Raw genomic sequence first — 15835 nt, 5'->3', positions numbered from 1 at the left:
GTTCCAGCCAAGTGTAATCAGAAGTTTAAGAATTGAAAATGAAAAAATACAATTATCATTCTCATAGTATATGAATTTCACATTTTAGACAATCAAGATAATTTACAGATGACTGTTTGTTTGGAAGTAAGAAAATTCAGAAACATTGTGCAATTTAAAAACCAATACACAAAATAAATAGTCTTTTTTTTTTTACTAGCAAAACTGTTATAAAATTGAATTGGAAAAAACTGCATTGACAATAAAACTAAAACTATAAAAAATAAATGCAACCAAAATCATCTAAGATAGGTATGAAAAATTATAAAATCTTATTGGAAGATATAAAACTAAAACATTGGTGAAAATGTTTATGGATAAAAAGCCTCAATATTATGTAAATTTTATACAGATTTACCTATAAAATCTATGCAATTTGAACAGGTTGTTAATGTAATCTGAGAAATTGATCCTAAAATTAAGTCAGAGGAGTTAAAGGCCAAGAAGATCCCAGAATGTTTTTAAGAAGGAAAAGTGGGAGAATAATGCAAGGGACTTACATGGCTTTATATCAAGACTTACTCTAAAGCATCAATAGTTAAAAAGGGTAATTGATCAACAATTAAGCCATTAGACTAAAAGAATAGAAAAGAGAATCTCCAGGACAAATTCTTATATAGGTAAGTAAGTGGCAGAGGGAAAGTCAGTGGGAGAATGAGTGGATGAATAATATTGCCAAAATGTGTTATCCATATCAAGTTTTAAAAAATATCTTTAGCTTACATCACATACAAAACTATATTTTCGATAAATTATAGACCTAAAGATGAAGAACAAACTGTAAATACTAAATATAAGAGGATATTTTCATGAACTCAAGGTAGAGAAGGATTTCCTAAATATGACACCAAAAGCACAAACAAAAATGGAAAAAAATTTAAATTTCTTTAAATTAAAATTTAAAACTTCTACACAGTAGAAGGTTACAGGACAAGCCACAAACTTGAAAAATATACTTATGAAGCCAATTAATTTCAAAGGATTCATGTCTAGAATAGCAAATCTAGAACTTTTTGATCCAAAACAAGTTAATAGTCTTAAAATTGTTGAGGACCTGAAAGAACTGTTCTTTTCTGACATGTATAATTTTAAAAATAGAAAACTTATAATATTTATTAATTTATTTAAAATGGTCAAAAAACAAAATTGTATGTTACTATAAATAACAAATTTCCTGCAAAATAAGTTCACCATAACAAATGGAAAATAACTTTAATGACAAGAGTGGTCTTGTTTGGATTTTTGCAAATCTCTGTGAAGTCTAACTTAAGACAGCTGGACTCTCTTATCTGCTTCTGCATTCATCTTATTGCAATCTTATTTTAGTTTACGTATGTAAAGAAAATCCAACCTTACACAGATTGTAGTTGCAAAGAGGAAATCCTCACTCACACTCTGAAAGAATGTCAATGTCTCCCAGGGTCTCTGAACCGCACTTTAAGAATCACTGTTCCAGAATGAAGAATTTCTACAATTCAATGAGAAAAAACATAGAAGGCCAAATGTTTAAATAAGCAGCTTGCATACCAGGAGATCCAAATGTCCTGAAACATTTTTGTTACTGTTCAATAACTTTAGTAATCAAGGAACTTTAATTTAAAATGACAAGATAACTTTCCATACCCAAAAGACTAACCAAAAAAAATTAAAATCTGGCAATTATAAATTTTCATGAGTGTTTAGAGCAATGGCAGTCTTTATGCACTGCTGATGGATTTGTAAATTGTCACCTTTTGCAGGAAAAAAATGAGCAATATTTAATAAAGTTTCAGCTAGCCATACAGTGATACCAAGAAATTTCCCTTCTAGATATGTAATTTAAAGAAGCACCAGGCCATTTGCACAAGGTTGACCTTCAGGTCATTGTTTGAGTAACAAAATTAAAAATAATCTAATAGAAAAATAGCTAAATAAACTGTGTTATGTAGTACAATGGAATTCTATGTAGCCATTAAAATAAACTGACTGTACTACGTTTTTTAAAATCACTTAGAAGTATTTCACCTGTAACATTGACTAAGTTTCAGAATGCTACACAGAATAGGATACATTTTTAAAATTTATGACTCTATGAAAGTAATACCATATATCATTTCTGTATATAGTATTATGTGTGTGTGTGTGTGTGTGTATAGTGAAAAAATTAAAAGCATGGCAAAGAAAGTCACACATCTTCAGAATAGTATGTATTGCTGGACAGACAGAGAGGGTGATCAGAACAGAAAAGAATATAATTATATATCTCATGTTTTATTCATCAACAAGCTAATGAAAACTGAAGCAAATATGGATAAATAATATTTATTAAAATTGCATGATGGGAGATATATATATATGTAACTATATATATATACAGTTATTCTCTATACCTGGCTGCATATTTATTTCATAATATTTTTAAAAAATTAAATTAAAAACCTAGGTTCCCACCAGGTAGTGTGACAGCAGACATGGAAAATTAGTTGGGATTGAGGTATATAGCTGCAATTTTAAACATATGCATGGCAACTTCAGGACAATAAATTGACATTTGAATCATCAGAGATGAGCTTATTACTTTTCAGTAATATGTTATTAATACTCTATCCCCATGATTGTCCTTCTGGGTAACAGAATGCTTCTGCTAATGTTTATTATTTCCCTGCAGATGGACAGTGCTATGAATATAAATGGATGGCCAGTGCTTGGAAGGGCTCTTCCCGAACAGTGTGGTGTCAAAGGTCAGATGGTATTAATGTAACAGGTAAACCTCCAGTTTCTCTTTGTTCTTTGAAAATCTTCCTGTAACACACATGTGATTGGTTGAAGAAAATAATTAAGGAAACAAAGTTACTCTTTCAGTATTCAAAGCCTGTTTGGGATTCAGGATGCCTAAGCTGTATATACCCATCTGGTGACCAATGACAAATTATTTTATTTTATAGTGGTTCAAATTATTTCTCACGTAGCCTTTTTAGGTATTGCTGCTGAAACTTATTTAATTAAAATACTATCTAATTTTAATAAATAATTGTTATAAATAATTTTCAGATCTTTTCTAGAAATTTTATATATGAATAACTTACTATATGTTTAAAAATCAATTTTATTGTCTTTCTGCTTCTGTGCCTTGAAGGCAATATAAATGCAGACCAAAAATACCAGCAAGGGAATATGATTATACAAATCCAAATACCTTGCTTAAATTCAGAAGTCTATGATTTAGAGATTTTTAAATTAATTAATAGGGAAGACCTACTGGTAAATTTCAAACCCAGACCATCTGAGCAGCTCACCTGCTGTGCCCTCATCCCCAAATTATTATATATCCAAAGAAGAAATCCAAAGGAAGAACTTTATTTGATTGTACTTCGACCAACATATACCTCCAAAGAACTACTCTAGTGTGGAATTACTAAAAGCCTATCTATCTGAAGCCTGTAAGCATGAGGGATCCTAAGGACCCCTTGAAGGAGGAAGAGACTTTGGCTCAAGATAGGTAGTGAACCACCAAGGAAATTTCCTAGAAAGAAATGCAAGTCAGAACCAGAACCTTAATTTCAGGCACATGGACCCAGAAATCTAAGCCTTTCCATAAGCAATTTCTTTTTATAAATCTAACTTATAGGAATTGCTATAGCATAGCAACAGCAGGAGTCTTAACAGTTAACTGCTCAGGCAGGCCTGCTTACTTGCTGCTGTTTTGACCCTGCTGTGGGGGAAAAAACAGTGTGCATTTGGATGCCTCTGAGTGATGTTTGTTTAGAAATTTAACTTTAATATATACAGTAAGAAACAGAAGCAAGGATCAATATGGTTTTTGAAAACTATCCATCTTTATATTGAATTTTAAATTACCTGGATTTATTGAAACCCAATTACTTATTTCCTCCATATGGGAGCTGGATCAGGATGTCAATTTTTTTCTTGCGAAGATATGATTTTATACATGAGAAAGCTCTCTCAAGAAACCCTTAATAATAACAACTCCCTGTGGTCACATACGGAACAAAGAAAAAACATCTAGTAGAAACCCTTTGCTCTCTCACTGTATTATTTTTTGGGAGAAAAATCTGCTCCATCTACCCCACTCTAAGAGGTATGGAGTGAGAAGAGTCCTGAGAGGGATAGACAGGCTTTCTGAATGAGGAGGTGTTACAGAAGTCATCCATTGAGCTCAGAGATTGGAAACGAATGTCTCCATTCTTTTTTAAACTATTCAAAGAAAATTTAACAGCTTCTCTAGATGATCCTGTAAGTTTGCAGTTTTTTTTCAATAATGGATGCAAATAATATTTACCTGACTTTTCTTCTACATATTAAAAACTCTTTTTCCACTGCAATTGGGGCTATTCCCCCAATGCAAAGGTAAGTGGAATTTTAAAAGACTTATCTATAAAATCATATTTTTAATTTCTTTTCAATTCAGCAAAGTGTACAATGGATTATTTCTAATGCTATTCAGTACCAAAAGGCCAATGTGTAAATGATTTGTGTTAAGCTCTATATGCATTCTTCTTTCATCTTTTAGGAGAGATGAGATTCTTTATGACAAATAGATAAGCATGTAAAGTATATTACCTATCTTGATCAATTGCTTTAATTTATGAATTGTCCTTGTAAGAAACTCAAAATACTGCTTTTTGTGTGTGTGTTTAATAATAACTTCAGTGTGGCCAATTAACTGCGATTGCCTTGCAATGACTAACTGCTTTTCTGTGACAATTTTTCTATGAGTATTTTGTGATTATAATATTGAGAGAAACACAAAGAATTAGCAATAGGTGCCTGTGATTAAATTCCAGAGAATCATCAGTTCCATAAATAAAGAAAAAATTTTGTTTTGCTAAAATTCTGTTAAACTGAACAAGTATAGTTTGAAAATATGAGCTTCCTTCACGTCACCAATGTTTTTTATGACATCTATTTCCATCTTAAAACCTCACTTGAGACAAATTAGGCACAGTTGGTACTACACTTGAAAATAAACGAGAGATAAACAGCTGTAATATCAAGTTAAAACCATAGTGCATAACAAATGATTTCGTAGATACATTTGTTTTCTTCTCTATATCCAAAAAACACCATGAATTAGCAGAAATTGTGACTTTTCTAAAAAAGAAATATGCATTATTTAAAGAAAACATTTATTTATCATAAAGAGCTGAAGAGTTATTTCAAAGGACATGAAAACTATTGTTTTGAATCTCCAAGAAATAATTTTAACTTGAAATGAAATCAGCTTTTCAATTGCTGGACTTGGATTCATGTGCTCCTGACAGAAAAAGCTTGTGTGCAATTAGTATTTTCAAAATAGCAGCTATAAAATCATTCTTTCAACAAATGCTTGTTGAATACCTGCTGAGTACCAGGCACTGAGCTAACTCCCCTGGGTAAAAAGGGCCTGGAGTCACTAAATAAGGTGGTCAAGGTTAACCAAATATTTCACAGTCAACCACTGACAGAAAAATTCCTGGGATTCCCAAGGTGGTTCAAGATTCAAAGACAAGTCACTAACAACAGTGTATTTTCATCATAGCAAGATATATTATTTGTCAAAACATGATTTTCTGTTCTGCAGGGGGCTGCTTGGTGATGAGCCAGCCTGATGCCGACAGGTCTTGTAACCCACCGTGTAGTCAACCCCACTCGTACTGTAGCGAGGTATGTGTAAATTCATCAGGGCAGACAAGCCAGCTCCATCATTTGTCACCCCACTGTCTCTTATGCAGTTTATCTTCCTCCAAAGAAAGCATGTCTTGAGGCATAAAAATCCCATTTTAGACATCTCCTTTTATCAATCTAAAAAGTACTGAATTCACTTGCTTTCACCTTTAGAATACATTTTCATATAATGCCAAAAGTATGTTTCTGTGTAGTTAAAAATAGTACAGGAATTATGTATAGTAATTCCCAAAACAAACCTTGTTTAAAGCCTTCTCTTCAAGTCAGGTCTGTTAGACTTTCAAAGATTCCTTGCATGGCTAGTGTAAATCTTCTTGTTCTCCTGCAGACAAAAACATGCCATTGTGAAGAAGGGTACACTGAAGTCATGTCTTCTAACAGCACCCTTGAGCAATGCACACTTATCCCTGTGGTGGTATTACCCACCATGGAGGACAAAAGAGGAGATGTGAAAACCAGTCGGGCTGTACATCCAACCCAACCCTCCAGTAACCCAGCAGGACGGGGAAGGACCTGGTTTCTACAGCCATTTGGGCCAGGTGAACTGACTAGACTAGTGTTGAAATAGAAACCTTTAGTTATTTTAGGCAATGCCAAAGGATTAAAAAAGTGAGCAAAGCATTTTTATATGAGCTATTGATTATTTTATCTACATGCATTTATTCTGATAGTGCCATCTATTCTTCAATTTTTTACTATCATTATGGAAAATAATTCATGCTTGAAGTTCAGAGAAATGAAATTACATTCTTCTGAGAAAAAATTTTGGATCAATATAATTCAATTCAATTCCAGTCCAAAAATTACAAGTATAATTAATTTCAAATTGAACAAAGTTAGAAACATGAATTTTAAAAAATGTGTTGTCATTCAGAACTAGGATAAAGGAGACTATAAAGACATTCCAGAATTTTTCATTTGATCATAGGAACAGTAATAGTTTGACCCTTAAATAAAAACATCAGTAATGCAGTTCTGTGCCAGGGCACACGTGGTAGCTAGACCAGTTTGTATTAGCCCTAAAAGTCAGCATACTCAAATACTTGGAATCTGTACTAGTGCCAGATAAACAGGGAGACAATGGAGCCTTCCCTTCTGGATAGGATGATCCAAATTTGTTTTCACATTCACAGACAGCGCTTAATGTATCTGGTAATAAATGCAAAGCCAATACAGGCAAATGCTTGAATACCTCATGATATGCTATTCTCTACTCTGCACACTTTCCCTCCTCAGTTGGATTTCATCATATGCTCATCCCTAGAACTAACCTGGTGCTTGAAAATGTGCTACATGGATTATAAAGCAGCTAATATGCCACTTTTTCTCACATCCTGGAGGAACTACTAGTCCATGAAGTAATCTTCAGGCAGAGCCAGGCATAGTCTACTTTAAAATGCCATTAGAAACATGAGAAAAGATGGAAGGAATCTGCATAGCTAGCACATCTCCATTTCTATGCATGAAGTCTGAATACTTTCCCTTATTGGAGAATAAATATTGGATTTTTAAGATATTTTAAGTGTTTGGGTGATTTGCTTTTAATCACATTATTCCTGCTTTAATTGGCTTATTTAGCTGATAGTATGATTTATTTTGCAAAACTGACTTATCTGTGTAAGCATGGGAAACTCTTCCCTCAGTGTTTAAGACAATGGACTAGCAGACAACCAGTAGCAATTTTGACGTTTACTAAGAATTGAAGCAGATCTCCTCAGATCAAAACCAGTCCTTTTGAAAAAAAAAGAATATTATTGTCATTATTTTAAATTTTATATATAGTTTCCCCAAAGTTAAAATTTTAATATATTTAAAAGGTGCATGTTCTGAAAACTTAGATATTCTTTGATTTTGAAAAACCCCAAAAAATATTTGTTGAAGAAACCCTCAACAGAGAACCTCAATCATGGAACAGCTCTTTTGGATTCTAAACTGGGCTCAAATTAAAAAAAAAAATCTTTAGGATTAGAAAGAAAGGATATTTAGAATATTAATTGAGTTTATTCCCAGCAAATGAACCTCTAACTTGATCTAACTCCAGGCGAAAAAATTCCACAGTACCAATTTCCATTTGATGCCTTTCAAATATTGAATAAACCAGAGTCTATGTGAGGTCAATTTTGCCCAATCTATAATTTTAACACTAAGATCAAATATTTAATTGCAACAGAAAATATATGTTGATGTGAGAATCAAATTAAATTAGCCAATATCATTAATAACATCTTGTGCTTGAAGTTTATTCGGAGCATAAAACTGAGGAGTTCAAAGATGAGACCAGAAACCCAAATTACAAAAGTTCCTGTTATGTCTGATTCCATATAATAGAAAAGGTAGAAAAAAATTATTTATAGATCCTTTTATATGTTAACCAAACCAGTTGTTTTTGAAAATGACATTGTCAGCCAATTTTAAAACACATTGTAAGTGCAGACTAGATAAAAGATTATTAATTCCATAAAATGTTAAATATATTCACTTTCATTTTACCTGGAACAAAAATGACAAAGTTTTTGTTTAAATACCTATATGCATTAACTCGAGTTTGTAGAAACTTTCTTAAAATTGCATTTTTCATCTTTTCTTATCATTGCAATTCTCAAAATACACTGAAAATCAGAAGAAAATGTTTATATAGCATTACACATGTATTGAGTTTGAAGTAAAATTGAGATGAAAGGCAGCTGAAGTTTAGCCAAAGAAACTTGAAATCTGAAGTCAAACATTTATAATTTTTCAGTTCAATTTTCCTTGATAGCTTATCTTTAATGAAGCAGAATCTAACTCATAATAGCAGCTTTGCATTAATCATTAACTGTGCTGAAGCAATAATTCTTTTCGGGTTTTGAAAGAAATTGGTCATATATGACTGATCATTGGTCATAGTTAAAGACTGCCTCATGTATACCAGACTAATGTAAATTAATAACTAATATCCATTCTTCTTAGATGGGAGACTAAAGACCTGGGTTTACGGTGTAGCAGCTGGGGCATTTGTGTTACTCATCTTTATTGTCTCCATGATTTATCTAGCTTGGTGAGTGTTTAAATAATTAAAAATCCAAACAGATACTTAATCGTAACAAAGAAACAGCGAACTAATGTCTCAAATAAGTAGTCTACATTTATCTGGTGTTCACATGAATTTCTAAATAAACATGGCTTTAGTCCTAGATGGGCTAAAAGCTACCAAATCTGAGCCATTTCCTTTCTAAAGATGAGCAAGAACTTGCTGCAGGTCATCTTCTCAAGTATGTTCTCTTGCATACTTTCAAGAAAATATTGCTTTGTACTTAATATGGTGAACTGTAGATTTTTATATTGAATTACTAATGGAGGAAGATATTACAGTAATACCTAATCATATTCAAGTATCTTCTAAAACATGTATAATTTATAAATTATGCATTATTTATAAAGGTTTCTGGCCAAATGAAAATGACCCTACTATGATTTTATTTCTGTTGTTAATACTAAAAGAATCCCACTTGGATAATTTATCTTTTGTAGGGTAGTAAAACACTTGAAGTTAACTTAGAGTTTATTCAAAGCATAAAACTGAAATTCAAGATCAGAAAATCAAATTCTAAGGTAGACTTTAGGCAATGCAGGAAATGAGGCAATTTCAGTTTATCAATTTGCTTTTACTTTTTTTCGCTTAAAGCAATCAAATTTACAATTAGAAACTGATTTTCTTTCTCCTAATTCCGAATTTTTTTACAGCAAAAAGCCAAAGAAACCCCAAAGAAGGCAAAACAACCGACTGAAACCTTTAACCTTAGCCTATGATGGAGATGCCGACATGTAACATATAACTTTTCCTGGCAACAACCAGTTTTGGCTTTCTGACTTCATAGATGTCCAGAGGCCACAACAAATGTATCCAAACTGTGTGGATTAAAATATATTTTAATTTTTAAAAATGGCATCATAAAGACAAGAGTGAAAATCATACTGCCACTGGAGATATTTAAGACAGTACCACTTACTTATATACAGACCATCAACCGTGAGAATTATAGGAGATTTAGCTGAATACATGCTGCATTCTGTAAGTTTTATGTCATCTTTTCTGAAATCTACCGACTGAAAAACCACTTTCATCTCTAAAAAATAATGGTGGAATTGGCCAGTTAGGATGCCTGATACAAGACTGTCTGCAGTGTTAATCCATAAAACTTCCTAGCATGAAGAGTTTCTACCAAGATCTCCACAATACTATAGTCAAATTAACATGTGTACTCAGTTGAATGATACACATTATGTCAGATTATGTACTTGCTAATAAGCAGTTTTAACAATGCATAACAAATAAACTCTAAGCTAAGCAGAAAATCCATTGAATAAATTCAGCATCTTGGTGGTCGATGGTAGATTTGATTGACCTGCATTTCGGAGACAAAGCCTCTTTTTTAAGACTTCTTGTCTCTCTCCAAAGTAAGAATGCTGGACAAGTACTAGTGTCTTAGAAGAACGAGTCCTCAAGTTCAGTATTTTATAGTGGTAATTGTCTGGAAAACTAATTTACTTGTGTTAATACAATACGTTTCTACTTTCCCTGATTTTCAAACTGGTTGCCTGCATCTTTTTTGCTATATGGAAGGCACATTTTTGCACTATATTAGTGCAGCATGATAGGCGCTTAACCAGTATTGCCATAGAAACTGCCTCTTTTCATGTGGGATGAAGACATCTGTGCCAAGAGTGGCTTGAAGACATTTGCAAGTTCTTGTATCCTGAAGAGAGTAAAGTTCAGTTTGGATGGCAGCAAGATGAAATCAGCTATTACACCTGCTGTACACACACTTCCTCATCACTGCAGCCATTGTGAAATTGACAACAACATGGCGGGAATTTAAGTGTTGAAGTCCCTAACCCCTTAACCCTCTAAAAGGTGGATTCCTCTAGTTGGTTTGTAATTGTTCTTTGAAGGCTGTTTATGACTAGATTTTTATATTTGTTATCTTTGTTAAGAAAAAAAAGAAAAAAAAGGAACTGGATGTCTTTTTAATTTTGAGCAGATGGAGAAAATAAATAATGTATCAATGACTTTTGTAACTAAAGGAAATCAAAATTATATGTTGATTTTTCTTTCTCTCTGATTTCCCAGTTTCAGATTGAATGTCTGTCTTGCAGGCAGTATTTCAAAATCCATAGTCTTTTGCCTTTCTCACTGGCAAAATTTGAAGCAATCTCTTCAATGTATGATTTCAAAACTAAAATTTTAAAAGAGAAGAATAAATATCTTATCCAAGACTTCATTGCATATCTAGAGCAAGAGTGGCAAACTTTTTCTGTAAAGGACTATATAGAAAATATTTTCCACAAGGTCTATGTTGCAACTTCTCAACTTTGCCATTCTGCTAATGCAATCTTAGTAAATAAAAGAAAGAACATAACTGTTTTCCTATATAACTTCCCTTACAAAAACAGCCAGTAGGCCACCTTTGCAGGTCATATTTTGCTGACCCCTGGACTGGATGTTTTTTAATGCTAACTCTCCATGGTGTCATCTTTCGTTTTCATTCATTTTTCAAAGGTGAGAATTTACAGTCATTACATTTCCCACTGTATCAGAAGTAGCTATATTTTCTACAGATGTGGCCCTGGGAATGGCACAGTGGAACAATATTTAACTAACTCAGCAGACTTCTTGCAAATGAAAACTCAAAAGGTGCCATTAAAAAGCAATACCATTTTCAGGCAACATTATTGCAACAACCTTTGTGAGAGAGGACACTAGCTTTTCAGGATATTTGAAAAATAATATAACATGCTATTTTATCTTAAACAGCTGTGTTCCTGTAAAAGTGTTTTGGACTAGAAGGTATTTTACCTTCATACTGGAGTATGAACTCCCCCTGCTGTTCATCAGAGTATTTGCAAAGATTACAAAAGACATCAGGTTAGGATGTCATTGTCCCCAAAATGAAAATATTTGTATGTATTTCAATAAGAACTAAATGCAGTAAGCACTAATTCCTCATTCAATATTCACTATATCAGGAAATGTAAATCATTTCAAAGAGAACAGGTAGTCAGGAAGATGAAAATTTTACTTTAAAGCAAGGATTTAAACAAAGAAAACCATAAAAACAAAGTCCATTTTATCTGTTTTATTAAAGAGGAAGAAAAAATAATATTGTTACTTTAAAACTGTGATTGTCAATATATATACTCAGGGGTCTTCCAGATAATCCTAAAGTTGATCTCTTTGAATAAAATAAACTCCATTTGTCCAAAATAGTTAAGAAAGACTCTATTGTGGTTACTTGAAAAATTCAGCTAACCCTCTTATGAAATGTGTGCAACACCTATTAATTTTGAAATGTGGGATAGAATACCTACTAAAGCTATACTTAAGATATTGTAAAATGTCATTAATTCAGAAAAGATTAGTATCATCCTACCTATAAGAATTAAATTAATTAGAAAATCAAAATTATAGAATGTTATGAAAAATACATTTTATTCATAAATTGATTAGATTTTACAGCATATATGCACGCATATATATATATATATATATATATATATATATATATATATATATATATATATATATGAGAGAGAGGAAATTAGGTTCAACATGACCTAATATTAGAGAACATATTGGAAGGTCACTGTTAGGATAAATAAATACTGGATAACCTTGTTAGAAAGGTGGAAAGAGGAGAACGTAGCAATCTGGCTATTTTGGACAAATGGAAGGTTATTATATTCATGTTTATAACATGAAAATGGCCTTATTTTTGTTTCTGGCATGAGACAATAATGAGTTAAATATTTTATTGGAATTTCATCAAAACCTTATTTTTCCTGTTCCTTCTAAAAATTTGGGAGGGGAATATAGTAGTAACTTCTCTATTGACACTTTTACCTTACCGAGGGGGTAAAAGATGTAGAACTGCTGTTCCCTAGAATGAAGATCTGTTTGGTTTTTAAAAAAAGAAGAGCAGAAAAAGTTTGACACAGTATTATATGATTTTGCTGGACTATTTCACTAGAAACCACGTAGAATAGGACTAACTGATCTCTTTTGAAAGGGGCTGATTTGCTTATTCATCAATACCTAATCCAATATGTGGACAGTAATCTTAATTTCAAAGCCTTTTTTGAGGACACTATGGTGTAGCTTAAGTGAATTTTAAAAGAGTGCATAAAAGCTTGTTTTTAATTACTTATAACAAAGCACAAATTACTTCTAACAAGGCACATATTTATTGACATATAAGACATTCTGCTAGGCGCTGTAAAAAAACAGTAGTGGCTTTTGTATACATAGGTACTTAAGACAGACATCCAAAAGAAGGGAAAAATGCTTAATGAGTGAAGATAGCACTGAAACATGTTGACTTTTACTCTAGGTTTGTTTTTAGATGGGGTTAGTATTTTCCCCTACGTAATGTACATGTCTTTAGGCCATAGTATTAGGAGTTTGATTTTTCCCTGCCCCACCCTCAGGTAGGTGGCAGTGGTCATTGTAGCTTAATCAGATCCCTGTTAAGTTCCTGGGCATTTCAAGGTAAATTCACGTCTTCCTTCTCACAGAAATTGAATAGACCTCACACACACTTACTATTTACCTCCCCCAACAACCTGTATCCTTGGCCCTTTCTGATTTTCTCTGCTTGGTCTCTTTCTACTCTCAACAGCTATTCTTACCTACTTCCCACTAAACATGCCCAATTTTTTAATTTAAAAAAAAGAATTCCTATATTTCCTTCCCTATTAGAATCAAAGTGTCACTCAGAGTGTGAACATCCTGATTTACACCAAATCCACTGGTCAAAGAAATGAATAAAGGGAAAAGGAAAAATGTGGAAGGCATGCAGGAAAAAAAAAAAAGCCCTTTTCTGTAAAAATGTCCATGCCTACACTTGCTTTACACCACCCCATATCCTCCTGCCTCCATCTCGAGTCTTTGTTCACATTCCACACCACAAGACAGTGAGGGAGGACTGTACTTTTCAGTACCATACAGAAGGGAGAGCCTGTTCTAAAGCTGACGTGGGTCTGAATAGTACATGAGAAGCACAATTCCCAAATGATCTGGGATCTCCTGTTTATAAATATATTACCAAATTCAAGTGTGGGTTCTTCTTCTATTTCCACTCTAAGATTGAGGGTGTTTGTTGAAAAAACAGTAGTCCTTGAGCAAATCTGTGAGGAATCTTGTCGGAATGCGATCTTTCCTGGGACTAGTTTAGTTGTGAGAACTACATCTGCCTGTTCTGGGAATAAGGGTCTCCCCAGGTCCTGCCCTCAGGTGGCCCTGGCTGCAGGACAGGATTTCAGGTATCAGAAACTGGTGTGTGAGCCAAGCAAATAGTTATCCATTTATAAAAAGGATGGTTTGCAGTGTGTTATAATAATCTTATATCTAGCAGGGACAATGAAAAATGGTTATGTCTACATTATTAAATGAATGAAACTAATGCTAAACAGTTAATTTTGCATTTTTATTTTTCTGTGTTTCTACCAAGTCAGACCTTAAAAATGGGCAGTATATGAAGAGCTTTAGTTTGTGGGAGTCATGTTTTCAGTGATCAAAAATCTCTATATCATTTAGAATATAATTGTCAGTCTTGTTGTGTTTTGTAGATTTATTGTTTTTAAGCCATAGTTTCTAGATTACCTACTTTTAACCCTCAAGTAAACTTTTCCCTATTTTTCAGAAATCTGTTTGTGTTTATTTTTAGAAAGTAAACATTTAGATTCCTTTTCTGGTACTTTTTTTCTCCATTTCTATCACACAGATTTGAAGAGATCAGTATCTATCATTGTAAAATATAACTTTATTAAAATTTGCAATCTGTCTTTCTATAAATTATTATTCCCTAAATGTGTATTTTATGTTAATTTAACTACCTGAATATTTATTTTGTTTAAATAAGGAGGCAGCTGTCTAAGAATTTTTGTTAATATTACTTTGTAAATTGCGTAATGTAATTTATTTTACATTATGTACATTTCCTTTTTAACGCACAAAATGTCTATGTACAATTAACTACAGATTTGCAAATAATGTCACTAAGCTTTATTCAGTCAATACAGATGGCATGTGAAGATGTAATATGCTTTTTTACATTTTCATATGGGTTATTTGTAAATAACTATATTGCTGACAAACATAAATACGGAAATCATTTTCATTCTAATCATGTGTATCTGTGTTTTGATTTGCACCAATTGCTTCTTAAATATGGATTAAAATTCTTTTCCAGTGAATACCTAAATCCTTTTACCTACTGTATTGCCCTTTCCTGGGTTGTATAACAACTCCAATTTAGAAAGTTCAAGAAATGCAAACTTTTACTTTGAAAGTTGGCTGAGGCCACCAGGTGAATCATGGACAAGGGACCTCCTGGTTTCCAGTCAATTCAAAAATGGCAGCAGCAGAGGATGGGGAAACTCTCTACAACAGAGTACAGCTTTTCCCACCCAATCAGTCACAAGGCACATCCCTCACTGTCTCTTATCCCTGTGTCTACCCACAAAAAACCAAACCTAAAAGTCAAAGCAGAAACTCATGCCTTAACAAATTCAGGAAGGGACACACAACTTAAGACAAGTTACTTCCGGGGTAGTTTGCAGTTAAAACATTTTCTGAAACAGCTATTTGCTAAAATATAAGTAAGTAGGGAACCATTTAAGTCCTCAATCTGTGAACCACTCAGAACATGTAGCTAGCCTACATGCTTGATGAAAAAATGGGAATTTCCAGTCTTTTTCTTTTCTGTATTACTCATTACAAGTGAAACTAGGTGAAAAAAATTTTCCATGTATCACACAGATTTTTTTCTAGAAATCTGGACTTTCATAGTCAAATAGCTAACTTCATTTTTTATTTTGCCATTCCAATTTATGCCCTACAAACAAAAATATGAATATTTCTGGTCTACATTTTATTTTTGCTACTTCTGTGTCCCTAGTGATTCTTTCATTAAAGTCTGTATATATTCCACAACACACTTCAATTTATACCTCCCATCAGTGTCAGTTACTCTGAAAAGATATTGTACATACACGAAAATGCATAAATGTAGTCAGGGTTTCTGGTATTGCAGTACTTTTATGTGACTTCCCCTCCCCCTTTCATCTTCTTCCATAGCATCTCCCAGCCAAGTTA

General features: G+C 32.9%; 1 protein-coding gene across 1 annotated transcript in view; it reads left to right on the top strand.

Annotated features, from left to right (window-relative positions):
- Window positions 1–14864, top strand: part of THSD7A (thrombospondin type 1 domain containing 7A) — a 468774-nt gene extending 453910 nt beyond the window's left edge. The window contains exons 24-28 of the mRNA XM_004045112.4: window positions 2687–2782; window positions 5600–5682; window positions 6032–6242; window positions 8653–8740; window positions 9427–14864. Coding sequence (XP_004045160.3) covers window positions 2687–2782; window positions 5600–5682; window positions 6032–6242; window positions 8653–8740; window positions 9427–9511 — 563 coding nt within the window. The 3' untranslated portion in view covers window positions 9512–14864. The remainder of the gene's footprint in view (window positions 1–2686; window positions 2783–5599; window positions 5683–6031; window positions 6243–8652; window positions 8741–9426) is intronic.
- Window positions 14865–15835: the final 971 nt, after the last annotated feature.

This window comes from Gorilla gorilla, chromosome 6 (assembly GCF_029281585.2).
Source record: "Gorilla gorilla gorilla isolate KB3781 chromosome 6, NHGRI_mGorGor1-v2.1_pri, whole genome shotgun sequence".
Lineage (NCBI taxonomy): Eukaryota > Metazoa > Chordata > Mammalia > Primates > Hominidae > Gorilla > Gorilla gorilla.
The sequence above is the reverse complement of the archived record's forward strand: the minus strand, read 5'-3'. Positions and strand labels throughout refer to the sequence as shown.